Below are 27,938 nucleotides of genomic sequence, written 5' to 3' on the forward strand. Positions count from 1 at the left end.
AAGTCCTTGCAGAGTGTGACTAACGTGTTTACCCTACCTACCGGTCTTCACTATAGACCTTGAGGACAGAGCAGAGACGTTCCAGAGAAGGTCTGCTAACTAGCGGCATACTCCAAGAGGTTGTGACACATTGCCCCAAGCTGTGCCAGATAAATGTTAGAGACAGTTATGTGCATCAATGTAAACATGCGTTCCAAGTTTTACAGCAGACTGGGTTAAGAGACGGGCACAGAAATAGGCGTTGCATTTGATGTCTCAAATGGTACCAAGAACAAAATATGTGTATGTGTCTATTGGCTTCAGTAAACGATTAGTTGTGTCAATCAGCTGCAAAAACTAACTTGTGTAATCCAGATGAAAAGAATGCACGAGCACTTCACAATACACCGAAAAAATATATATTTAATGCAGAAGTTGCTGTTGGAAGAGAGGCTACACTAGCAGTGTATAAAAATAAATCATTAAAAACACAATTCTCTCCTGCATCAACTTCTGTACAGTGATATAAAACCTGCTAAAATCCTAAGACTTCGTTAAAACTAAAAATTGTACATATTTTATACAACACATTTACATTAAAATATATTCTAGCACCGTCCACATGTTTCCGCATGTGTGCACATATTAGGGTACCGTAACATCAGTCCTTGTGAAACCGCTTCTTCAGAAATTTACTGAGTGAGCTCGGAGTCCCTTTCACTTTCTTGGGTGTTTCCGTGGCAGGGGGCTGAAAAATAAAGGTAGCTACGATGAAGCTATCCCTCATTTTGGTCTATTGAGCACATTCCGATGAAGCTATCCCTCGTTTTGGTCTATTGAGCACATTCCAATGAAGCTATCCCTCACTTTTGTTTATTGAGCACATTCTGATGAAGCTATCCCTCGTTTTGGTCTATTGAGCACATTCCGATGAAGCTATCCCCCGTTTTGGTCCATTGAGCACATTCCGATGAAGCTATCCCTCGTTTTGGTCTATCGAGCACATTCCGATGAAGCTACCCCTCATTTTGGTCCATTGAGCACATTCCGATGAAGCTATCCCTCGTTTTGGTTTATTGAGCACATTCCGAAGAAGCTATCCCTCGTTTTGGTCCACTGAGCACGTTCCGATGAAGCTATCCCTCGTTTTGGTCCATTGAGCACGTTCCGATGAAGCTATCCCTCGTTTTGTTCTATTGAGCACATTCAGAGCCTCACGTTACAAGGTTATAGAGCTTGCGAAAAAATACTCTCTCCCCAATAGTTATCAAACTGTATCTAATATGCAGCAAATTGCTGTTTAACCTTTTTCTTCCATCTATAACAGGAATTAGCAGCACATGGCCATTTGGTGTAATATAGTTTGGAATGTCAGCTCTTTACTAACTACATATTCGAAACTAAATCTGCTATTTTGTGGATTTGCTTACATTTAGATGTAGGCTGGAACATGAAAGCACAATAAGTATTATTACAAAACATTCTAAATGTTTAGCATGGTGTATCTGGATATGCAACTGGTACTGTTCTATTTTTACTTCTATTCCACAATCCATACAGGCGTACCATTCTTAACAGTACAATATCTCAAGAGGCTAACAGACTTAACTCACACTTCAGTTGACTACACACATGGTGAAAGCACACACAAGTCAGTTCGAGAAACAAGATATTAGTTGCACAGATGCACAAATCTGCTAAGCATGACATTCATGGCAGCCATTTTGTGCCATATGTAGAACAGTTGCCACTGCAAAAAACATTTACTTCTGATCTGGAAGAAGACACTGAATCATTCGTATTCAAGTTAGAACCAGTGCCAACTACGATTTGCTACTTGTGAACACGTTCTCGAAACTGCTCATAAGATGTTGATTCGAGTTGCTGGAAAAAGTTGCCCCCGTGTGAACGCACGCTTACATGTGTTAAGTTATTTTTAAGACTTGATCACCCCCGCACAAAGTACTTGCTCCACCTACGTGAACAAAAAAAAAAAAAGAAAGAAATTCCTCTACTCTCCGCACCAGCTGATGCTGTCAAACTGGAATGACCTTCCTGCGCACGTAGCATCAGAACAAAACATATAGTCATTTATTTCCAAGTGCTACGATCATTTTCAGAACGAATGAATTTCTTCGTGTATTTTTGTGTACATCGTTTCGGTATTTGTCTTTTTTGGACACAAAACCTCGCCCCTTTGTGTAAATGCCCTCACGAGGGTCTTTAAAGCTAAAGGCTTCACACCCCTTAAAGCAAAACCCACCTTGGTGACCGTGCTGGACCCAGCAGAGTTCCCAGAGCCCGAGGACACTGTGGATCTCTTTCTTTTCGAACCGGGGTCAGTGAAGTCCGAGAAGTTGAAGTTGTTCTCCTTCAGCGGTGTGGCCGGGATGGTGCTGCTCTGGGTCTCTGCTGGGTAATACGACTTCAGATGTGGTGGCACCATCGTGTTTCTTCGGTGTAGTTCACTGTAACGGCTGAAGGGGTCAGATTCGATGGGCTGCAGGTCCGACAGGGTGGTGTGAGTGAAAACGTCCTGCTCCTCGTCACAGGAAAACCGGCTTTCTGCAAAACGATGATGATGATGATGATGATGATGATCATGGCACAAAAGCAACTAGGGTCCCATTTTCATGATGACAAGCGAAGAATCTGAAGGTTGAACGAGTTAGGATGATTACATTTTCAAGGACACGCCAAGGTGATAAAAAAAATATTGCAGATCCTTCGGATTACAAACGCTCCTAAAAATTACGCGTGCTCGCAAATGGCACGACGGGATAATCGTCCAGCAACCTGACTGTGGAGATGGCAAACAGTATATATTCGTAGACCTCGTAGAAGAAACATTGACCATGACGTTGATGTGACATGCGATGAGTAGATGCATTACAAAGAGCTTCCACCACATAGTGCACTGAGGTAGTTCCTCTCCAAGGGCTTTTTGCAGAAGCAGAACGCGATGGACACACTAATGATTATTAGAGCCTGAAGTTTTAGGGTTTAACCCGATTCTTCCCCGAATTTGCACCCCGAATTGAAGGTTGACACTTTAGGGTGAAACCCGATTTTTACCCGGCAAATTGCCTTAACTGGGACGTGTGTAGGAATGCAATAACTTACTCGTTTGGCAGAAAAATTCAGTTACATCACCGTTTGTACCAAACCAGTACCGTTCGTTTGTAATAGAGCCCGATTTCTCCCCAAATTTAGTGTACTGGAAGTTTTTTTTCACCCGAATTCGCATGAATTTAGTGCACACGTTTATTTACCCAATTTTTACCCCCCCGAATTTAGAAATAAATATTTCCCGAAAACTTCAGGCTCTACTTATAGGTTGCCGTGTTATTTTTTGAGCAGATAGAGGTCGATAACGTGTCCGCAATCGATGGTGCCTATTGTTCATTTAGAAGAAATTAATGACCGAAAATTGTTCGACGTAGTCATTGTTAACAGATTTTTCAGAAAATAAATTGTAATTACGTCAGCTTTTGTTGTGCATAGTGGTGTGTCTGATCCACAGTTGACCAGGTACAAAGACTAGGTTCTGTGTGCACATTTTCCGGCGTAGTAACATAGAACTTAACGTGACGTAATTAAAAGCCCTACATAACTATGCAAAATGTGGCAATACAATGAACTGTACGTTCCACAGCGCAATTTCGACATCTACACCTGCAAACAAACAGCCTGACACGCTTGGCAGCGGCAACGCATGCACGAAAAAGCAACAAGGAAGGGGGATTTCATGCCAGTTGTCAGTGAAGAGGTGCAGGAGAGTTACCTCAGCTAGTTTGTGAAGGCCAAGATACCCCAGAACCAGCACCGCCCAGAATAATCTGGCTATCGTTTTCATGCTATCTGTAGAGGAATGGGCTGCAGGTTAAGTTTGCATGCATTGTGCAATGTGTAAGGAGCTTAGTGGGCTCTGCTGTTAGGGAAACATTTGAGAGAACAGAATGATGTGATCATGAAGACTAGTGACAGTGACATAATATATAATAGTTGGGCCTTAACTGCAAGAACACCAGTCTTAAGTGGTGGCTCTAAAATGGAGATGTCCCACTGTCAACAGTAACCTTCCACACCACCACCACTCTAACATAATTTCTTCAAGACATACATAAGCTGTTGACAGTGCTGATGAAACAACGAGTTGACCAGTTAACTGACACACTGCCGTTCATAACAAAGATTGTGATTCAAGAAACAGCGAGAAAAAGCCCGTGGGTCCCAGGCCACCGACTCATTTCGCGGAAATGTTGCATGTACGTTGACCGTTGAGTTGCAATGCATTGTAATATGTTTGGTACATATGGTACCCTTATGACGTAGCTAACATGCCCCACCCCACCCCATGGCATATTGGTGTAAAAGAGTGTCAAAGTACTAGAGCAAATAAGGTAGAGTGCAACCCCATTAATTAGAACCAGGGAAGGGTAACGGCAATGGTGACGGAAACAGAAACGGTATATTACTGAAACTGGAGATGGTAACGATAACGGAAACGGATACCACGGATCTCCATTACCGGAAACAAATTTATCGTCTGGTATTGAATTCAGGTAATGGCTATTCCTGTTGTGCAATGACATTTGAGTGACTTTTCATTTTTTTTTTTTTCGTTTCGATGGCTCCATTCCCTGGAATGCTCTAAATACTACGCGAGAGCGCACAATACTGGATCTCGAGGATGGCCCCCCTCCATTGCTTACCTCGTCCCAACTCGTGGGTACAACTGAGCATTAAAATTTATTATTTAGGGGTGTGCGAATCCGAATATTTTAAGTCGAATCGAATGGGGGGAAAAAATTCCGAATACCGAATCGAATATTGAATATTCGTGCAAAATATACAATATCCGACTTTTGCACTAAAAGTTTCCGTTTCGTATCACGTGGCTTTAGTGCAATTTTTCTGGCATTAACTGTCACAAGAGAGATATGAAATTCTTCTGCTTAAAGCACCTACTCTTTAATTTTACATCAGAGTGCTTCCTGCTTTCCAGGTGAGCCTACACTTACTGGAGTGGTTACCCTAATTTCAAAATTTTATGTCAGGCAGTAGCATGTTACACGGATGAGGCTGTAATTGCTTCAGACAACCACAGGCCATTTGTGAAACAAACGAATTGGCATCCTGCCTCAGCTTTGCCATGAACACCCTTTAGTTTCTTTGCACTCGCTATAGGAAGTTGCACTACTGAAATTTTAGACGTGAAGGACATCTTTAAGACACCATTCTTGTTCGTGGGCTGTAGTCATTATTCGAGAGTTCTAACTTTTAAAGGCAACCTCACAGACATCAAATCAAAGTCCCTGGTCGGCACCGCTAAACTGCATGTGGGAGGGGCGCCACCCCTTCCACAGACGATGTCTACAAAACTAACTTTGGATAACGTTATCTCAAACAAAACACCGTCCCGCCGGTGCTGCTCCTACAACAAGGGCAATTTCGTGAAGCAGGCTTCACCTCATGCACGGAGGCATCAGGTGAAGCCCACTTTCGGGTTGTCTCGTTCATATTCGTGAAATAGTCGAATATTCGAAAATTCGAATTCGAGAACTCGAATATTCGCACACCCCTACTATAATTACATATTTCTCTCTTTGGTACCAGTGGTATACACATTGGTATAACACATTTTCAAGGGTACCTATGCTCTGTTTTTCAGCACATTATCTTTGGAGTTAGCGGCCTCAACAAGCTAGCAGCACAGAGGTTGTCGCGCAACCTGGCGCTTCTGTGCACCTACGTAATCCGGCGCATACGGGTAATCTCGTTAGAATAAAGCGTTGCGCATGTTCATATGTTCCAGTTACTGGGATTTTTCCTTTTTTACTTCTACGGGACCCGGGCACCAGTTCGAATTAACGCGATTGCACTGCATTAATACTGGCACGACGGCGAGAGTTGCGACTATTAAGAACACCGACACACAAGAGCACTCTTATTCGAAGACTGGCATAGCCTAAGAAGAGTTGAAGCAAGGGAACAGAACTTGCAAAACCTCACGAGTACCTGGATCAAGCACGTACCTGAGAAAATACTTGAGTTTAGCGCTGCAGCTGTAGTAATGCTTGTATTGTGTGCCCTTTGAGCATCTCTGAGATGGCATGAAGCGTACAAAAATCATTGTAATATGACAAAAAACGCTGAACCTCTGTCATAGAATGCGCTATGTCGCATATTAAAAGAATAGGAGAGGGGACATACCTTTTGGATTCCTTTTGGGCAGCTGGCACTGCGGAACATAGAGTTATGCAAGTTAGAGAGTACAACATAGAGAGTTATAAAAGAGTTGAACACACCTCACACTTTACAAAACTTTATTTGAACGATGTAGAGAGTGAGGTGCATGACACTAGGTGACATCTTACTCCCTTGTTTGCGGTAAGCAAGGAAAAATATGATCTACGTCACAGTGTGGACTGTAGTCAAACAGTCTGGCAATAAAATCTCGAACACCATTAAGAGACGGTGTTTACAGAAAGACACACGTTCAACAGTATGGTGTCGGTATAAACATACCCACATTCTCAAAGGAGGCACAGGCACGCACGCTTATAGACCTTGTCGCGTTACTCTCAAACCAATAGTCTCCGTGCACTCCTTAGCCTCGTTCCCAGCGACTACAGAGCAGGGGTGAACTGCCAAAAGTGCTCTTCCCATTGAGATAAATAACTGTGGCCGCCACATTTAATGAGTACGCATGACGATAACGTAACATTCCATTTATAACGAGCCACCCAGTAAACATCTGAGCAGTGCATCAACGTTCGAAAGACCAAAGAGGAGATTGCTTTCTTCCGCGTGCGATATGCGCAGTTGTTCACGTGAGGGGTGCTAGCCGATGCATTATCTGTTCTACTCCGGTTCCCGAGCAGCAGGGATCGGAACCTGAACTGAAAACTGGAAGAAAACGTTATTTTCTGGAGAACCTGAACCGAACCAGAACTGAACCGAAAAAAATTTTGTACAGTTACCGGTTCGGGAATCGGTTCAGAGGGGAAATAATTGTACTACTGACCGACCTTTTTTTTTTACTCACCTGAAACGATTATCTCACACCTTTTTATTTATTTTATTTATTTATTTATGACAATACCTCACGTGCCCTCGGGGGGCGTTGTGTGAGGGGGAGGTTACATCAGCAAGTATATGATACAGAACACAAGCAATTGAACACTGTTTCTCTTTGAACACCTCATTGAACACCTTTCTCTTACAACCGTGCACGGTGATCGTAAGCTCGCTTTCACAGCAAAATTAGCAAATTAAATTTTTAGCAAAATTACTGCCCATGAACCGGCTAAACCGGGACCGAAAAAGTAACGGTTCCGATCCCTGTAAATGTCCCCACTGTTGACCGGTTTTTTTTTGTCTGCGTGTGTGCGGGAGGGTGGTTCTCCCTGAGCCGAACCCGAACTGAACCGATATACCTGAACCTGAACCGGACCAAAAAAATACCGGTTCTGATCCCTGCCGAGCAGTAGACGCTACGATCAATACGAGCAGTAGACGCTACGCCACAATCAACCGGTACGAAATGAACATGAAGGGACACAGAAATGAACTAAAACACACGCGAAAAAAATCAAACGATCTCTGTAAACGGCAGTCCACACTAGCACAGTTCCTGTGGCTACAACGAGGTGGCAGCACTGATGGCGGCTCCCATTCCTTGGATCCATTTTTGTGTATAGACTCATAGTCGTAGTGAAGTCATAGCTATACCCGTATGAGTTCACACTGTCAGCACTTACCACGGAACTGTGACACTTCCGAGCAGGATGAACTTGGGGCTTTGGTGCTCTCGTAGAGCGACTCTCGCAGGCGTGCTTTCAACTGGTAGGTCTACGAAATGAACAAGAAGACACGCACTGTAGATACGGCATGGCTGATAGCATTTTAGCTGCACGTACATCACACACGGCCCTGTCCCTCTCTTCTTCAAGTTGGGATATCTTGCTGCACTGGCCCGCGATTTGTTCCTTAAGCCGTTTCACGTCAGCATTTGCTTCTGTGATGCTTTTCTTCATTTCTGTAGTCAGCTTGCTGAACCTTAGGAAATAAATAAAAGTTCAATGGAAAGTAATTTTGAAAAAAATTGAGATGCTCAATGTTGATCTGGGTGCTGCGAGGTCCTTCCCAAAAGTAACGGTTAGCCGAAGTGTCGCAAGGCTACGGTACAGTTAGGGAGTGATTTTTTTTCGATTCTGCCCGGCTATTCCCCCCCGAACGGACCTCCGACCTATTCGGGTTAAACCCGATTTCTCCCCGAATTCCAATATCACTCTGGAGCCCTCAAGTGATGCTTGAGGTTGCCATGTGTAACACATGCAAGAATGGGTCACTTACGTTCCGAGCAATACACCCATGTATGTCAGCACTCCCAAGCAGCACAACATCGTGGCCCAATGTTGGACCGATGTTGGTCCAATAACGGGCCAAGACGCTGTCTATGCCTTCGGGGGTTAGCACTGGTAGGTCAACCCCCACCACCCCCACTCGCAAAAAAAAAAAAAAAAAAAGAAAAGGAAAAAGAAAAGAAAAATGAGAAGAGATTAGGAAAGGACAGAATAGACAAGATGAGAAACAAGAACACCCGATAACACCCCAAGGCACAATCATCGCCCGATTTCCCCCCAAATTACAGGTTTAAAAATAGGGCCCGATTTTTACCCCCCTGAATCTGGGAAAGGCATTTAACCCGAGAGAGTCACTCCTAGGTATAGTCAGTCTCAGTTAACACGCACAAAGATTTAAGCAAAGACAGAGCACTATGCAAATCAAATCAACTGAATGTTGGCATTAGTCATGCACCACAGGCTATTGTGCCTAATCAATTAGATGAGACTAGATAGCTTTCTTTAAAATACTGCTTTAAGGGCCCAGGTGTGAATTGGAGAGAGTTGAAGCCTTGATAAACACCGGACCATGGTGCTCCTCAATTTTAAAAATCTTGGTGCATGTCAGTTTGTACGCCATATAACACCACAAATAAGACCACAGAAAAACTTACGCTTTCCACCGTGATGCATGGCTGAAAAGTCAGAGATCTTATGAATTCTAGCCTACCTCATGTGTAACTAACTTGGTAAATGCTTCATTCCATTTTGTTTCATTGTTTGTTATGCAAACGAAAATCTATGGTCAAGGTGAATAGGATTAGCAGAGCTGTAAGGGCCGCCAGAATTTTATCACAGAATTTTTTCACACTGTCTTCAGAAGGATTAAAAGTGCTCACGCACTGTTAAAATCTAACCATGTGTCTAAGCCACATTTCGAACATGTAAAAGTCATTCTCTGAGTACGAAAACATGAATGAAATGAAAAAATTTGTAATATCTCAATTGTTGTGCAGCCCAGAAATACAAGCATACATGCACACTTCCCATGAGGGCCAAAAAAGAAAAGTCGGATATGCGTAACGCAGCCCTCCTGTAATTCAGTTTCTGTCTAAGGAACTCACGTACCGAATACACTCACATTTTTGTGTGTGTTTGTTTTACCCAAAAACACAGTGCTATAGAAGGACAGGACACACATCACTTATGCTAGGAAACAAGAACACTTAGCTAATAATACACGTCATGCGCACCCTGTCTGTCGTGTGAAGAGTACACAGTACAGTAAAACCCGCGGATAGCGATATCGCGTATAACGATATCCCTCGTAAAACGATGGTCCATGATTTTACCGTCAAATTATACATTGTTTCTATGGGGAAACGACCCGCGTATTGCGATAGAGACCGCAGTTCCGAGTACTCGTATAACGATGTTGGACGCTGTCCCGTGCGCGTAAGCTCGCGACGAGAATCACCGCGATAAGATACAGTAGAATCTCGATGATACGAATCTCACGGGGTAGCGGAAAAAATTCGTATAACCAGAAATTCACATCAAAGGAATTAATCCAAAATAAAAATTGAGGCAAGAAAATAGACAGCGACTGTTCATTTTCCAATACTGTCAGTGAACAAGGTAGGTGGTAGCGCTTTTGTGCCTCCGTATTTGGCCAATGTTGCTCAAATTCGCGAGATGATTCAAAAGGCCTAGCACGTGCTTTCCACCTGCGAGTCGCGCGACAGCGTTCTAAAGCGAGCTTCTCCTAAAGCACGAAGGAGTTAGGTGAAGCCGACTTGCGGAATGGTGACGTGTAGTGTTGCCAGAAGTTGTCCTGCTATGTTCCCTGGCTCCCTCCACGAGTTCTGATCGCTGTTTTTCCAAGCCAGTGCAATGTCAGTCACACAGCTTCGCGTTTTATAAGCATCTGTTTCTTTTTCTTTTGCTACACGCGGGGTGCCGCGCGACTTTTCGGGGACGCGCTATAAAGGTCATCCCTTTAACGATGTACCCTGTATAACGATGGAATTCGCGATTACAGTCAATATCGTTATACGCGGGTTTCACTGTATATGCAGAGCTTCAGGTTTTAGGGTTTAACTCTATTATTCTACCCCGAATTTGCGACCCGAATTCAAGGTTGCCTATTTAGGGTGAACTAGGATTTTTTCCCTGCAAATTGCCCTCACTGAGGCATCTGTAGGAATGCACACTAACTTGTTTTGCAGCAAGTGGAGTTACATCACCACATGTACCCCACTAGTTCAGTTAGTTTGAGAAACTGAGCCCAATTTCTGTCCAAATTTAGTGGAAATTTAGTATACTCGAAGTTTTTCCACCTGAATTTGCATGCATTTAGCGTCCGTGTTCATTTACACGAATTTTTTTTTCTACGAATTTAGAAAAAAAAAAGTTTCCTGAAAACTTCAGGCTCTAAATATATGTCTATAAGAGCACATCGTTTGCAAATTTGAAGACACAAACAATTTGTGTACGATGATTCAATCCAAGCAAATGTGCATGCACACACATTGTGCTGCACGAAGCAGTGAAAAGTTAGTTCCAAGGGTGGCACACAAAAAGGAAAGCGAACGTCATGGTGCAGAAGGACCAAAACGGGCATTTTCTTGTCTGCATTGCAATTGCTCAGCCAAGTGAGGGAGAGGACCACACGATGCATCAACCCCTCCTCTGGTCCCATCAGGGTCAAATTGACGGAAGTCTACTGCATTAGGAATAGACCCTTTGTGTTCTGGGGGTTACATCCGTTGAAAATTGAGTGGGGGACAAAAATTGGGTTTTATCTCAGCATCTGTAAAAACTGGATAAAACAGGGTGATATCCTGAAGGAAATAAAAGGAGTGCATCTCGTATGTAGGACGTCGGCCATGATTAAAGTGCTTATGTTTAGCATTCCGCGGTGCCAACTTTTAAAGCCCTCGGTTTTCTGCTGCGGCACACCCCAAATTCTGCCACACCGCCTCGCGAATTCCAGAATTTTCTCTGGCGAGCAGTTGATGGCTGCTTGAAGCAGGCAACAATTTATTCTCTTCGATAATGTGGGAACAAAAAAATATTTTGTAAAGTTACAGATTCAAAGCACTGCTGTGGCTCAGCATTACGTACGTGACATCTTGTGTTCTCCTCTGACGTGGTCTGTCGCATGCAAATCACTTTATACCTGCTGAAGGACCTTTCAGTATCCAGAGTTTATAGGAAATTCATAGGACGGAGTTTACAACACATGCGCCTGGGGAAAGTTACATTTTTAGTATCCGCTTTTTCCATTCCTGGGCTATACACATTATTTAAGAGTTTTAACTTTTTGAGGGCAACCTCCCAGATACCAAACTTAAATACCCCACTGCACAAACTGCACACGGGAGGGGCGCCGCCCCTTCCTCAGGCAAAGTATGCACAATAAACCTGGGCTAACGTCATCTTTAGCAAAACTACAATCTGCCCGTGTTTGTCCTGCAGCACGGCCAATTTCGTAAAGGAGGCTTCAATTTGTAGACCGGGCTTCACATCATGCAGGGAAGCATTAGGTGAAGCCAACTTTTGGGGAGGTGTCGTTCGTATTCAGTGAATAGTCGAATATCCGGAAACCCGAATATTGGGTACTCACGAATCGAATACCAAATATCAGATAATCAAATAACTCAATTACAAATAACACATTAACAAACCGAATGACTCAATAACCCTCAACGGATTTGTTCCGCACTGATACTCTACTCGGATTCAAGAACTCCGCACACCCCTGAAAATAAGGGATTCCGAGAAACCCTGTTCCAAACGCGGGACTCCACGATAATTCTCAGAATTCTGCGGAATATCATGGAAAACCGATGGCCTTACTCATATTGGTGGCTGTACTTGCACTTTGGCAAGTTCGTGTTCGGGGGGTCTACATCGTAACTGACAGATTCTAATCGCATTTGATCCTAAACCACAAGGATCTAACCGCGACGTGCCGCGGCCGTTCCGAAGTTACACAACAGAGTGGGAGTCTTACTGTGCCTCTCGCTTCTCCAGGAACGCCTTCACCTGTTCGTACTTGCGCTTCCAGAGATCGCGCTGACCTATCCAGTCCTTTTTCGCATTCTCGTACGTGTCTTGCTTGGCCTCCACTTCGGTTCTGAATTCCAAGAGACTGTTGGTCATCTCCTGATGCAGTTCCTTCTCCCTCTGAAAGAGGAGGCAGTACCCTTAACCGTCGCACCTCTGCAGGAAGACACAAGAGGGGCACTGCACGGGCCGAATTTTAAGGCCCAGGCATGATCCGTGCCCGCCCTTCCCTGGATTTATAGAGTCTGAAGTGTTCGGGAAATATTTTTTTTCTAAATTTGGGGGGTGGGGTAAAAATCGGGTAAATAGATGCGTGCACTAAATTCATGCGAATTCGAGTGAAGAAACTGCCGGCATGCTAAATTCGGGGATAAATCGGGTTCAGTTACTCAAACTAACTGTAGTGGTTTGGTACAAACGGTGATGTAACTGCATTTTTCTGCCAAACAAGTAAGTTTGTGCATTCCTACGGACATCCCATCGAGGAGAATTTGCCGGGTAAAAATCGGGTTTCACCCTAAAGGCTGAACTTTCAATTCGGGGGGGGGGGGGGGGGGCAAATTCGGGGGAAGAATCGGCTAAAACCCTAAAACTTCAGGCTCTATGGATTTACCAGCCCTGGGCCCAGCCACAGCCCGAAGGATCCAAAGTTTCTCGGCCCATGTATCAGGCTGTAAAATTCGACCGTGGTTATCTAACAGAGAGGTAACATAGCCTCGGGACCAAGGCCCGGCAATGTACGGGCCTTGTCTGGGCCGGGCCCCATAATGGTCAAACCCGAGTCCCTCCCCCCAGGCCCGCAAAAAGTCCGGCTCGGGTTTTGGAGCAAGCTCGAGCCCTTGCAAGTGCTCTAAGACAAACACACACATAGAAACAAACTGCAAACACCATTTTCTCACCTTCAACTGCGCTGTTAACTTCTCATTAGCTACTTTCAAGTCCTCGCACTTTGTGACGGCCATTTGGAGCTTCCGCGGGTCGGCTTCATCTTCTTGCTCTCCGTCCTTCGTTACTGACAACAACGTCAACAGATTTGAGAGCTGAGGTTTAAGTTCTTCCATCCGCCGCTCCGCTCTCGCTGCCGAAGATAGCCTGTCGCGCGTCGTACGTCGTTCTTCTTCGAGCTCCTTTGTCTTCAGCTCGGACTTCTCAAGTTGAGCGTCCAGTTCTTCGTACTTTGCCGCAAGCTGCTCGAACTGGGCCCTCTGTTCGTCCGCATCCCTCGTCAGGTCTTCAATTTTCCTGTTCAACTCTTCTTTCTGCTTCTCTTTCTCCTCCACGCACTTGAAGTATTCCTCTTCCGCGTGGTCGTGCATTTCCTGAGCCTGCTTCAACTTGCGCTCCACGTCGTCGAACTGGTCGCACAATATTTGGTGCTGGCTCTCCAGCTTGTCCAGCGACGTCCGAAGGACGTCCTTCTCGGACGTAACTTCCGCCAAATAGGACGAGGCCTTGTCGCGACCGTCTTCAGTTTCGGTCAACTTCCGCTGAAGCTCGCAGAAGCGCGTCCGCAAATTTTCGAGCTCGGCGCGGGTTTCAGACGCGGCTCGCTCGGACGCCTCGGCAGCTGATTTCAGCGAACTGGCCATCTGCTCAACGGTTGAGCCGCTCTCGATAAGCCTCGCGCTCTGTTCTCGAATGGTTTGCGACGACGCTGCCAACTCGGATCCGAGGAGGTTCTTCTGGGCTTCGGCGTCTGCAAGGGCGGCCTGCAGCAGACGTCTTTCGTTTGTGAGCTGGACAATTGTCTGTTGAAGATGGTGTACGTTTTGCTTCAGTTCGTTGTGCTCATTTTCTGCGCCGTTGAGCATCTTCTTTGCTTCTTCGAAACTGTGTTGAGCCACCGCGAGTTCCTGCTTGAGATTGGAAGAGGACTTGGCCAGAAGTTCATACTTCTCTTCAGCCTGGCAAAGTTGTGCTCGAAGCGTGCTGTTTTTTCCTTCCAATTCCTTTAAGCTTGTCTCATGGACAGCGGCGTCCTCAACCATCTGCTTGGCACGCTCTTCCGCGCACTCTCTTTCAAGAACGGCTGCCTTGAGCTTCGAAGAAAGCTTGCTGCATTCTTCCTTTGTGGCTTCTAAATGTTGCCCTTGTTCACTCAGCCTTCTAGACAGTTCTTCGAGCTCTTGTCTAGCACCCTGTACGGTTTCTTCTGCAAGCTCCTTGGCACTTCGAAGCGCCGAACATTCTTGTGACAAGTTTTCGAGAGCCATCTTGCTGCACTCCTCTTTTGCTTCTTTCTCATCAATTCTTCTTGTCAACTCATCAACAGCTGCTTCGAGACGCGAAATAGTTTCATCGGAGTTCCTTTTCTCCAACAGATTTTCATCAAGGTTCCTTTGCAGTGAGTCCCTATCAAAAGTCATGCGTTCGAGTGACTCCTGAAGAGACTGCACTTGCTGCTTCAGTTCTTCATGCTTGATCACAATGCTTTCGAGCTCTTTTTTTGTCTCCTCACAGCTCTGCTGCAGTGCATCATTCTGTACACGAAGATCGGCATTCGATCTCACCACTTCTTCATTTTCCTGCTTCAACGAACACACGTCATTTCGGATGGAGTCGTACATTGACTTTAACTCTCCGTAAGCAACTGTTTTTTCCTGTATGCTTGCTTCCAAGGAAGACACTGTGCATGATAGCGTTTCCACTTTCTCCAGGGCTGCTTCCAACTGCTTCTGAAGACTGCGGTTTGCACCATCAAGTTCCGAGACAGCCTCCCTTAGGCTGCCAATCAGGCAACGACCATCGTTGACCTGCTTCCGCAATTCCTCGTTCTCTTTGGAGAGGGCGTTGTTTGCGTCAGTTATCTCAGAAACCTTGTTCTCGAGGAGACTGGCTGCCCTGTGGCCATCCTCTAGCTTTTGTTCCAGCAACAATTTCTCTGCTGCGGCAGTTTCTAGGCCAGCCTTCAAACTGCTGTTCTCTTCCTCTGTTCGTCTGAGGTTTTGTTGTAACGATAGAATGGTGCCATTCAGCTGCTCAATGCTGAACTCCATCTGAGATAACACCTGTGCCTTTCCAGAGATCTGCTGAGCCTGAGCATGCAGCTCGTTATTTAACTTGGCGTTATCGGCTCGCGTGCTGTCCAGTGAATCTTTTAAAGACTGCGATGCGTTTTCTAAGCGGGACATCCTCTCACGTAGCTCAGCAATTGTGGCTTCGAGGCGAAGGACGTGTGCCGATTTTTCCTCCAAATCGTCGGCTAGCTGTCTAAGCTCTTCCTTGAGTGCACCATTTTCACGGCATAGCAGTTCCATGTTGTTGTTCACCTTTCCTATGGTTTCAGCTTGCTCTGTTACCACTTTCTCCAGAGTGTCCTTGGAATTGCACACGTCTTGAAGAGAAGACCTCGTATTTAAGATTTCTTTTTCAAGCTCTTGAATCTCGTTAACTTTTGCTTGCAGGGTGAATTCCAAATTTTCTTCGTTTCTCTTCGATGTTGCCAGATCTTGTTTGAGGCTCGTAACGTGCAGTTCAGTTTCTGACAGATCCCGCGCGAGGCTTGCAGCAGTGGACTGTGACTTGGCCAGCTCTTCAGAGAGCTTCGTAGCTTCATTCTGCCACGAGACCTCTTTTGCCTGCAGTTCTTGGAGTTCTTGCTCAAGTTGAGCGTTGTTGTTCTTAGCGGCTTCGAGTTGTCCCTGAAAGGCGTAGATAAGGGATGGATACAGGTTCGGGGTTCACACAGAAAATTTATCCCAAAATTCGAGGATAATTCAGAGATTTCAAGCATACCAAAGGCAAAAATTGAAGGAAGGTTGAAAGATCATCTGAACCTTCCTTAGAGTTTTGAATAATGCAATGCCTGACGGTACCACCAGTATCAAATGTCGAGCTCTTTGAAAACCTATTATGAGCATCTGCAAGGTTCAGGCTGCCCTGATCATCTCGTATTGGGTGTTAACGTGGGTGTTTTGGGCTATATGAGAGGGATGGCAAAGACTTGCAAGGATAATAAGGGAAGGAGAAAGTGTACAGCCCTGCCTTAACTATACTTAGGGCCTGACTTTTTCGGGTTTTATTTTTGGCCAAATTCGGGGGGTAAATATCGGGCGATATTTTTCATTTGAAAATTCGGGTGTATTCGGGTTAAATCCTGTTACGGCATATTCTGTCATCAGGAATTCGGGTGTATTCGGGTGATTTTTTTTTTTGTTTAATAAAAATTTGTCTTAACATGGAACTAATGTTTAGCAATGTTATCAAAGTTTATTTTAATGCACGCTTATGAGTGTGCCACGCGACCCGGATGTTTTCGGGTAGATTCGGGTTAAACCCGAATTTTACAGATTTCGTTCGGGGGGTAAATATCGGGCAGATACGGGTTTAACCCTAAAAAGTCAGGCCCTAACTATACTCTCTCTCCCAGTTTGAAGAAGGTGGGAACTAGGCTTAGAATGGTCTTTCCCACCTCAAACATCCGCTCAGGCTTAGCGATGGCTTCATTCAAGTACAAGACCTTTTTAAGCCCATGAAAGCCCTCCCCACTTTTGATTTTCACAGGCTTAGAATGGTCTTGTACGTGAATAAAAACAATTGCTGCGTCTGAGAACTTATGTGTGTGTGTGTGTAGAGCTAGTCTTTTTCTCAGTGTCTCAGGGTTTCCCTCCGCGCTGATAAAAGTACTCGGAGGTCGGGGCAAAATCTCTCCCGAGATAAACAGCGTTGGCCCTATAATGTTCAGATAAGCAGCTTTTTTAATACGACTTTGATCACGTAAGGTGAAACACCCTGTATATGTGCAAAATACATTAAAATTCCATACTTCATACGACATGTTCTACACTCCCTATCCTTAAAAAAAAAAAAAGAAAAGGGGAAAAGGAAAGAAAAAGAAGGAGAAGGAAGAAAAAGAAGGAAAAAGGAAGAAAAAGAAGGAAGAAGGAAGAAAAAGAAGGAAAAAGGAAGAAAAAGAAGGGAAAAAGGAAGAAAGAAGAAGGAAAAAAGGAAGAAATGAAGGAAAAAGGAAGAAGAAAAGGAAGAAAAAGGAAGAAAAAGGAAGAAAAAGGAAGAAAAAAGAGCTGCATGCTCTTGCCTTTGCTTCCTCAAGTTCCACGTAGCAGAGTTCGGTGAAATAGCTGACACCAGCTTTAACTGGGGTCCCCGGGAAGATTGGTGATGGCAGTGAAGTGGGAGAGTTCTTGCTGTTCCAGAACTCCCTGTACGCTTCCACTTCCTTGTTCTTCTCTTCCAGCTTGGCCTCGAGGCTGCTTTGTATCTGGGACAGCTCAGCAATCTGTGCTTCAAGGTTCACCTTCTCAGCACAGACTTCGCTGAGAGATGCCTTCAGCTGTGCGATCTCGTGCCTCAACTGCTCGTGCTCTTCAGCCTGATTGGAGAAAGCCTCTCTCACTTATGATGGCGGAGTGCAGTTAGTCGAGGCTGATTTAGACGCGGGTGCTGGCAGTGGGGTAGCCAGAAAAGTATTTCGGGAGGTGTTCTGCAGGAACTTTAGATGGGGGAGAGGATTTACACCCTTTCCCCTCTCCCAAATGCACTGCCGAAGGTACGATTTCGAGAGGGTTAAAAGGGGCTACGGGGGAGAAAAATATTTAGGGAGACATTTTACGGGAGCTTTGGATGGGGGAAAGGATTTACCCCCTGTTCCCTATCCCAAATGCACTACTGAAGGTACTATTTTGAGGGGGTTAAAGGGAAGAAAAATATTTCTGGAGGTGTTCTACGGGAACTTTAGATGGGAGAGGGGATTTACCAACCTTTTCCCTCTCCCAAATGCACTACCAAAGGTACAATTTTGAGGAGGTTAAACCTCCCCCTGGCTATGCCACCGAGTACCAGTCACTGCTGTAGTCACAAATACGTGAAAGGAGTAACGAACTTATAGTCAGCATTGCTCAAAACTCTGAATCATTCAGCAGAGTCTACAAGAAGCCACTGCGCAAAATATATATATATAGAACAGCGTCTCTTCACTGCACAATTTAATTTACCATTATAATAAAAAAGTATTTCAAAAATCTAGTACATGCTGCACAACTATTGGAGACCTGTTGGCTGCTGTGAGGTGAAGAGGTTACCTTCATGGCCTCTTACCTCACAGTGGCATATTCAAAACGTCAACCTCACTCCTTCACTTACAGGCACTTTCTCTCTCTCTCTCTCTCATGCACACTACAAAGCTAACTCAACTACGACCATCGCACTTGCAAAAGACTAGGATATTTATTTGTTTATATTATTATTTGTTTTATTATAATTAATTTAAATTTATGAAAGGAGCTTTTACTGCTTCTTTGAAGACACCGTCTTACCACAGCCTTCAGGGAAATGTTCTCCCGAATCATCGCGTCGTAGTCCTTCTCCATGGCTTGATACCTCAGGATCTCTGTGTTTAGAAAGCTGACACGAGATCGTAGCCTGTATGTAGAGAAGAATAGAAATGTTTAGAAAGAGTCAGAGTGAATACAATAAAAATGAAGAGATGGAAGAATCGAATCACCTCTCAGTTTCATCATCAGATTCATTGCTTACTGATACTGTGCTTCTGAGACGTTGAACTTCAGACTTCAAGGAAGCAATCTCCCTATCTGAAGACATTGTAATTTACATGTATAATCCCTGGTAAAACACAGTGAAGCACTGTAACTCACGTGCTGTAATAAACTTTATTTACAGGGCATTTTTTTTTTTTAATTTGTAGGATTTCTTATAACAAAGCTGTGAGAGCAACACCGATGCCATTTTGGCAGATGGGTTAATCGGTCAGGCGGACGTCCTGTCAAAAAGTGTTTGTAACTACAAGGTGAGTAATTATTTAAAATCCATCATTTAACATATTAATTAGATGTAGATGTAGATTAGCAAAATTTGGCAATTGATATCTCAAAGTATGTTCGCTTTTTAGGGTGTTCAACAAGGATGGTGGATTTGAACGGTGACTGGCCCCAATTCTGCTATCTCCCATTCTCCAGAAAACATCTAATTAATGAGTTAATTAATGAATTTTTAATAATTAATCACCTCGTAGTTACAAACGCTTTATACACATAACTAACATGCACAAGACATCAATGCTGGTCTCACAGCTTATTAATAAAAAGATCTGGAACAAAATAAATAAAAATAAATAACTGTATCAGGAACATAGGAGGAAAGGCAAGCAAGCAAGCAGGTTTGAAGTTGAAGATGGCAACATATCCTTGAGATAAATGAAAAATGAACGGAGAGACAAAGGCGCACAAAGTGGACAAGACGGACTCGGACTAAGTCGCTCCTATTCCTCACCCCATTCATCTTTCCTCTGATAAGATAAGATCAGATAAGAACTCAAGGTTATGGTGCTGTGATTAAAGTCATTGTTAAATAAATAAAATATGAGCATTGCACGCTTGGTATTAGAGAAACACACGTGCAAGGTAGCTAGGTTGCAGCATGGGTGACATACCCGTAAAACATGACCTGTGTAAAGCAAACAGTAATAAAGTTACGGAAACCGTAAGAGGCACAAAGTACACAGAAGTGCAAGATGTCGGTCGAGTCAGAATATCACAAAATCAAAATTGCAGCACGTACTTGATTTCGCCGCCGACGCTTTGAGGTCAGTGAGCTCTCTCTCAAGTTCCAGTGTCTTCATCTCTTCCGCAGACAACTGTTGTCTGAGCCTCCTGATCTGGTGCTCCTTGTTCCGCAACAACTTAAAAGGACATCCACATGATGTACATACGAGGAACAAAATTTTAAAAAGGCTGTCACTCCGGAGGCAATGTGAACGTGTCTTCTATGTAGTAAGTGGTGAATGCTACAAAATGGTCAGTCCTCAATGCACATGTTCCTAAAGAATCTATATACAGGGTGTCCCAGCTAAGTGTATACAGATTTTTAAAATGTGAGAGGAAGAAAAAGCACACTATCGCCTCTCGCGTCCTGGAAAAAGATTAAAACGAAACAGAACATGCAACCCAAGATAAGGCCAGTTCCGATAGAGTCACCCGATACATTTGTTTTTGTTTTGTTTCCGCAAGTTAAAGCTCATCTTCGACGCATGAGGTGGCACTGTGCTCCTTCCCCCTCTCCCGTTGGGGATGAAGGAAATACGCGTCTTCTAAGAAGCGCGATGAACAAAATAAAGAAGAAAATGGCGTTGCTTCACGAATTTTTTGCAGGCGATCTATCGAACGGATTTTTGTTCTGAAAACGGCTACGATATCTGGTGACCGAAAGGAACAGATGTTCTCATTGGGACGACTTTGTAGCTCTTATGATTCACAAGTTAATTAATGAAAGTTAATTAAGACATTGCCTTTGGACTTTGCCAATGCCCTCCTAGGGAGTGCCCTTCAGCATATGCTATACTGCAATTGATTTTATCTTGGAAAAAGTGTTATATATATTTTTAAAAAATCTGTATACACTTAGCTGGGACACCCTGTATATATAACAATGAAGAGTTAAGTTGCACAGCGGTCCGTGGAAACTACGAAATAGGCATACGGTTTGCGGGGGTTGCACGGGTGATGCCATCATCCGCTTGAGGGGTGAGCGAGGCATTGATGGTGAAAACATGAAAGACTGGTCCTTCTTTCGTTTCAGCCTTCTCTTCATCATGACGGGGCTTTCTTCGTCCGATTGTACTGAAATAGAAGCCCGCCGATCATCTTCAAGTAAAAAAAAAAATGCTTCAAGGATCATTACAAAGAAAAACTGTAGCAGAGACCCAAATACGAGCGCAGGATTTCTCAGGATGTCATGAGAGTGCTGACATCTTTTGTATGTTCCACGGATTATTTGTTGGTGTCAAGTTTTTCTTGTAGTAAGTACATGCTGTTAGTGTGCTATTCTCTCAGAAATTTATCATCTTCATTATGGATTTGTGCATAGAAACCCAAAACCAGTCTTTTGTTAAAGGGACTATGAAATTTCCCGAACCCCCATACTTTTTTTCGATGGAAACTGTTCTTCCCGCAGAGAAACTAATATGCCACAAGTTTTTCCGGACGAAATCGCTCCACTCTGCGAGGAGCGCGCGCTGGAAATGTCTCTTCCGCGTTCCTCCTCTACCGCGCATATTTCCCTGCCGTTGGTGTAACTGTACGGACCGCTCTTCGGTTCCCCGTTACGTCACCGGTGTTGCACAATGACAAGTAATGCCGCGAGCTCGCGCTGTGGCTGCCGCCACTGCCGAAATCTGCCGATCGCGCGAAAGCTGCTGTCATGGAGATTTCCACTCCCGATGAACGCATACGCGGGATCCTACGGCGCATGCTCCTGGCGGGATTCCTCGGCTCAGCAACACGTCACGATGACGTGTTGCTGAGCCGGCCGTGGTCGCGTCAAGTTACCCGTTGTGTCTCCGCTCGGCAGCTCATCACGGCGCGGCGCCAGCTGTCCTCCCTTCGCCGCTCCGTTTAAATTCGCTCCCGAGAAATCCGCTCGCGCGACGAAAGTAAAATTTCGGTTCTAGACTCAGAAAAATGTCTTCTTTCGAACGAAACGAAGAAAAAAATCGTTTCATAGTCCCTTTAAGGCCACTGGGATATGTGGTGTTCAGGTGATAGATTAGGCAACACTCTCCCCCATTTCTCAAAATGGGAAATGAGGAAACTGGACTAGAGAATGACAATATGAATATAAAAAAAAGAAAACAAAAGAAAAAGGTGACTGCATGCTTGTGCACTGCAATAATAGCACACATTGCCAGGTAGTGTTCTTTTGTATTTTAGCTTTCTTTTTCCCAAAGGCTTTCAAACGTACATGAAACGTACCTTGTTTGAGACACCTCAGTTGGGTGTTTCTCAAGGTTATGCCAAGGTGCATTTGCTGCCAAACAAGTTTATGTGAATTCCTACAGATGTCTCAGTGTGGGTAATTTGCCCGGTAAAAATCAGGTTCCACCTTAAAGAGGCATCCTTCAATTCGGGGTGCAAATTGAGGGAAGAATCGAGTTCAACCCTAAAACTTCAGGCTCTATTAATGAACAGCTCTAGTTGGGACAGCCCATATATTTGCAGTCAATTACTAACAATCAAATTTTATATATTACGCAGAAGGGTGATTACCTTGCAGGTGGCTCTGCAAATGTTGCAGGACATCATCTTCTGGAGATGTGATGATCTGCAGCAGCTCTTTGATCTCTTCCTGCACCGACTCTTCCAGTGACATCACGGGATCTATACTGTGCTTTGCACTGGGACTGGCAGCTCGAATGAACAGCGCCGAGAGCACTAGGACTGCAGTAGTGGCAAGGGTCAGCTGATTGCCTTCCTTTTGCATTGCACGTGAAGGCTCCAGGAAGTGCTGCGGGAGGCATGAGTGGAGCGCTGCAAAGAGAATTATCGTGCTGTCAGATGGTGCAATTACTGTAACAGCCATGGTAACAAAAACGGAAACGGTAGACCACCGAAAATAGGGCTCGTAACGGAAAAGTGTACTGTGCCTCTCCACCAGGGGCTGAAACCGCAACGAACATTCGTTCGGTTACGGTTCGGTGTCAGAACTCTGTAACCGGTTTTCGGTTATGAGATTCGCCATTTTATTATACTGCGGTTACCGGTAACCAAACAGTTCAACCAGTATTTTTTAGGCTTTCTCTAGGATGTATCTGCAGGTCGCGTGGATGTCGCAAAAAGAGCTACAAAGTGCAAACGGGTAAAAGTGAACAGCTGCAAGGTTGAAGAAAGAGTGAACTCTTTCTTCAATTCACTTTTGCCGTTTACGGTATTCCACGTAAAATAATTTGTTGCAGTCTCTATGATCTCGCACACATTCATTTAGCTCGTGCTGTAACAAGCTACAAGGCAAGAAAAACTGGGTGCGTTCAGCAGTTAAGCAAACCGATGTAAAACAAACAACGTTCAACGCTTGGTATCTCAGATGATCACAGTAATACAGTTTATAACTCATAAAGGACGTACACAATACATGTCATGTGATGTGTACGTCGTCTACACAACTTCTGAATGGAAAACGCATGACGAAGGGATCTACTTTAAAAGAAGCACATACTACACCACAAATCAGAGTTGTAAAGCGATACAAATATCGCGTTCAAAGTTGTTCGCATTCACACTTGAACTGATCCATATGAACTGCTAACCGAAATCACATTTTTCTGTTCAGATTATGGTTTCGGTTAATTGCGATTACGTTCTAGTTATGGTTCCTGAAAACAATTTGGGTTCCAAGCGGTTTTTGGTTTCATTCCGGTTGTTGTAAAGCTATACAAATATCACATCCAAAGTTGTTCACGTTCGCGCTTTTTGTTTTTTCATATCACCATGGTTAAGGCCCTGCTTTTTCTGCTGCAGCAAATCTCAAATTCTGCGATTTTCTGAAGAAAGTGCTTGCACATCTAGGCTGACAGAGATACATGAATATAAAATCTTTATGAACTTGCATGACATAGACGTAATGTGTCTACAAATCCAAAATACAGTTGTATCTAAGCACCACATGGTACTTGGTGCTCTTTCAACACTAGCATAACATCTTAGTACTGTAACGGCAGAAAAACAATCGGGCATTTTCGTAGAATTCCTCAGTCCCATACTAATCTTTTGCACCATTGTTTCCCTAAGTGGGAACATTTAGCTATAGCATGCTTAACCATGAGGAATGCACTAGATGGGATATCACAGATAAAAGCAAAACAGAAGTAGTAAAGACAGGGTGGGTATGAGCTTGACCAGCGTTGTTAACATGAGATGTGTGGTACACTTTTATCTTCCCCTGTGGAGCCGTCGGTACATCAATCTCGGACACCAAAGCTTTGTTCCTCAGTCAAGATTCGTAGTTCCGCAAAATTCCATACAAAAACCCAAAATTCTGCAGTACGTCATAAATTCTGCACATTTTCATGGGAACGTTAGGGTTAACCATAGTTTAGCAGTATTGTATAGAGCAATATTGTATATAGCCTGGACCTTTTCGCTCTACTTTAACAATAATGTTGCAGTGTAGAGAAGTTGAGTGCCAACAAATTATGGGAACGCTTTTGTGCGTCGTGTGTACTTCAGCGTGTACTTCTTCGTGTGTACTTCGCTTGTACTTCAGGGTGCGCGTAACCAGTTATATGAAGCCCGAAAGTATACAATGTGACTAGATTGGAGCACGATTTTATTGCCAGAGACATCTATGTTGTGTTTCCATTTCCATGGACAGTTGCGAGAAGGCTGAATTATTACACCTGCGTGAGGCCAGTACCGTTACATGTAATTAAATATGGAAAAACACAAAATTTTGAATAGTTCAGCAGTGAATTCTGATATGCCTGCTGTGGAACGCTAGAATGCCTGGTTATGACATATCGTAGAGTAAGCATAATCTCTCAGAACTCTTGCTTCAGACATACTTTATCCATTGTTCCACTGCATATTGTGGTATCTCTGTGCAATCCTTGGAGCATGTACCAACCGAAAGCGCTCTTTTTTCTTGCCCTAGCATAACATGTTTACACTTGCCAGCCATGTTACAGTTAATTAGAAGATATAGTATATATATATATATACCGGGTGTCTCAGTTAAATCCTCGGGCTAAATAATTCGCGAACCGGTGCACCAATCGAAAAAACTTTCTTTTTTTTACAAGTATCTGTCCAATACCACCTACAAGATGCGCACCGCGTGAATGAGCGGGAGGCGCTCATTATTTAAATAAAAATTCAAATGAGTTTCGTGAAAAAAGCTAACTTCTAATGCAGGGCACCGTCAGCATTAAAATGGGTACTACCCCTTTTGGGACCTTCAGTGGACACCTTTTAGAGAAAAATCTGCCACCGAAGCGGGTCATTTGTTGCAGTAATTAATTGGTTTCGGTTTACGTATTTTTGTCGGAGCTGGTCGCGGCGACTTGCAAAAGGATGTAATTCATTGGTGTAAGGACGTAATTCATTGGTGGACATGGGAGTGAAAGAGCGTCCTTTTGCGCTTCACCGCGACCAGCCGCGACACAAAAATATGTAAACCGAAACCAATTAATTACTGCAACAAATGACCTGCTTCGGTTGCAGATTTTTGTCTAAAAGGTATCTACTGAAGGTCCCAGAAGGGGTAGTACCCATTTTAATGCCAACGGCGCCCTGCTTTAGAAGTTAGCTTTTTTCACGAAACTCATTTGAATTTTTATTTAAATAATGAGCGCCTCCCGCTCATTCACGCGGTGCGCATCTTGTAGGCGGTATTCGACAGATACTTGTAAAAAAGAAAGTTATTCGATTGGTGCACCGGTTCGCGAATTATTTAGCCATTATGAATTATTTAGCCATTATTATGAGACACCCGGTATATATTCAGTGATGGCCAGTAGTTAACTACATGTAGTTAAAAAGTAGTTATCAACTACTTGCAGAAATGTAGTGTGCAACTACTAGTTAAACTACTATTTCGAGTAGTTAACTAGAGTAGTTAGGTTACTGCAGGCGCCAACTACTTCAGATTTTGCCGCAAGCTTTACTGCACGGTTGTGCTTCCGACTTTTACCTTGAGCTACTTGTTTGATGAGAACGGAGGTGCAGAGCAATTGTGCCGTACATGTGCACTAAATCTTCTTTTATCACTGCTTGTGATTCATATTTAGGTGTCCAAGAACACAATAGAATGGGATTGGTGTTGATGGACAACGCTAAGTAGTTAGAGATGTTGTTAAAATACATTGCAGTAGTTAAAGAAGTAGTTTTAACTACCTCCCCTGAAAAGTAGTTGAACTACTAGTTAAACTACTCCATCGTGAAGTAGTTAGTAGTTATAGTTAAACTACTGTAGAAGTAGTTAGTGGCCATGACTGATATATATATATCTGTTCTACGACACAAGTGTCTGCTACGTAGGACAATGTTTTATAACCGTAGACATACCACAGAGGGAGTTCTCGATGACCTGAAGTCTTTCCGAGGGGTCAATGTTCTCAATGTTGATGTTGGGATCACTGGGAAAAAAAGCAGAGAAAGGCCAATATGATTCATCTAATGGCTGTAAATGTTATACTAACATGACATTATACTTCAGGTGCTATGTGATTATTGCATGAACACTTTGTGAGTCTATATGCAACACAAGGTATTAAAGGAAAACTTGAATCAAAAAGAAATTAACTCACTCCTAAGTTAAATAAATTACGTCATCGGTACTCTCAGCTTATGCAAAAAAAGACGACATTAAAGAGACAGAGCTCGAACTACTCCTATAATGGGTACGCCAACCCAAACTACTCCATGTGGAATGTAACATTGTGTTACTGGTTTTCTCGAATGTCCTGTGCACTGACTTGTCCCTGCTACTCCTGGTGCAATGGGATTTGGCCCATTTTAGCTATTTCCTTACAAAACTTCTACAAAAAAAAAAAAAAAAGAAAGCAAAAAGAATGACAGGGAAAAGGTCTTGAAAGAGGCTCAAATCCAGTCAAATATTATGCATTTGAGTTGTCCCTCAAATGCCCTCAAGAGCTAATGCAGGCGTTTACTTTTTACCCCTTACCAAGCAAAAAAGAAAACAAAAAACAAATAAGTCAATTCAAAACAAAAAAAAAGTCAATTCAAGCTGTTTTGCTTACACTTTAGACAGCAGTTCAAGGAACAGCATCCCAGACTCGAGTTCCGAGAAGTCGCCGACCTTTGCACCACAGCAGGCCAGCTGAGAAACGCAAACAGTTGTATAAATACAAGTACAGTGGTCGCGTTCGCCCCAGTACCAGTACATGGAAGTACTGAGAAGGGGTCAACAGGGAGCCGTGCCCCCTCCCCATGGAGCTTCAAGGTCACTTATGAAAACGGTACATTCTTTATTCATAGGTCGTCACAATTCTTGTCAGATGTCATAATAACACGAACCTCTGGAAACCCGCACACTCCGCAACCTCGTTCTCCAGGAAAACAGGTGGGGTATTTTGTGCGTGGCTAACTTGAGGTGAAGAGGTTGGACGCATAATGACATGTCACAACCGCATCATATGAGTGTTAGAGCAGCAACACTCCATTCTATACATGTCGCCAATTAATAACAGAATTAATAAAATAATAAGGAAGCTTATGAGGGAAAGCTGAGCTTCTCCTTAGTTGGAAAACGACGAAAGGAATAGAAGATTATTCGTGCTTACTTTTAACTCGTTAGTTTATTGTCCTTCCATTCAGTAAACGTCCGTTTAAAGAGCTGTGTCGTGTCCACGTCTAGCTTTATTTCCTATTTTTATTTCGTGGGCCACCCATGGAATGGATTATGCATAAATTACGGGTTAAACAATAACAACAAAAGCAGGTAATACTGGTTGTTGTAAAGTAACAGCCATAGAATATGGATAGTCAAGGACTGCACCGGTTCCAGCGCCCACCCAAGCATAGAAACAGCCGTTTGAGAAGGACGCGTTTTAAACAAAGATGGACACCTCGCTTACCCATTGCAGAACGACGTCCTTTTTCCGTTTGTCAATCATGACGCGGTCCACCAGAATTTGAAAGGCAACAGCACATCAAAAGAGAAACATTAGAAACGATTTAAGCCTCAGTAATTCAAACGATTCAAACCAACCACCACATATTCAACCAGTTTTGGCTAACATTCGGTGAACAAGCCTGAGCCAAAGCCGTGTAA

At 43.7% G+C, this 27,938-nt stretch overlaps 1 protein-coding gene across 1 annotated transcript; it reads right to left on the bottom strand.

Annotated features, from left to right (window-relative positions):
- Positions 1-540: 540 nt before the first annotated feature.
- LOC135385084 (golgin subfamily B member 1-like) lies at positions 541-27,894 on the bottom strand. The gene is made up of 18 exons (XM_064614260.1): positions 27,742-27,894; positions 26,905-26,984; positions 26,210-26,280; positions 22,418-22,678; positions 20,853-20,992; positions 19,935-20,055; positions 18,862-18,949; positions 18,674-18,779; positions 17,437-17,730; positions 13,301-16,042; positions 12,349-12,521; positions 9,005-9,025; positions 7,905-8,043; positions 7,746-7,836; positions 6,196-6,223; positions 6,018-6,085; positions 2,243-2,544; positions 541-727 (listed from the first exon to the last, which is right to left on the bottom strand). Exons 1-18 carry the CDS (start codon positions 27,778-27,780, stop codon positions 641-643), a joined length of 4,851 nt encoding a protein of 1,616 aa, XP_064470330.1. The 5' UTR covers positions 27,781-27,894; the 3' UTR covers positions 541-640.
- Positions 27,895-27,938: the final 44 nt, after the last annotated feature.

Source organism: Ornithodoros turicata, chromosome 2, assembly GCF_037126465.1.
Source record: "Ornithodoros turicata isolate Travis chromosome 2, ASM3712646v1, whole genome shotgun sequence".
Taxonomy (NCBI): domain Eukaryota; kingdom Metazoa; phylum Arthropoda; class Arachnida; order Ixodida; family Argasidae; genus Ornithodoros; species Ornithodoros turicata.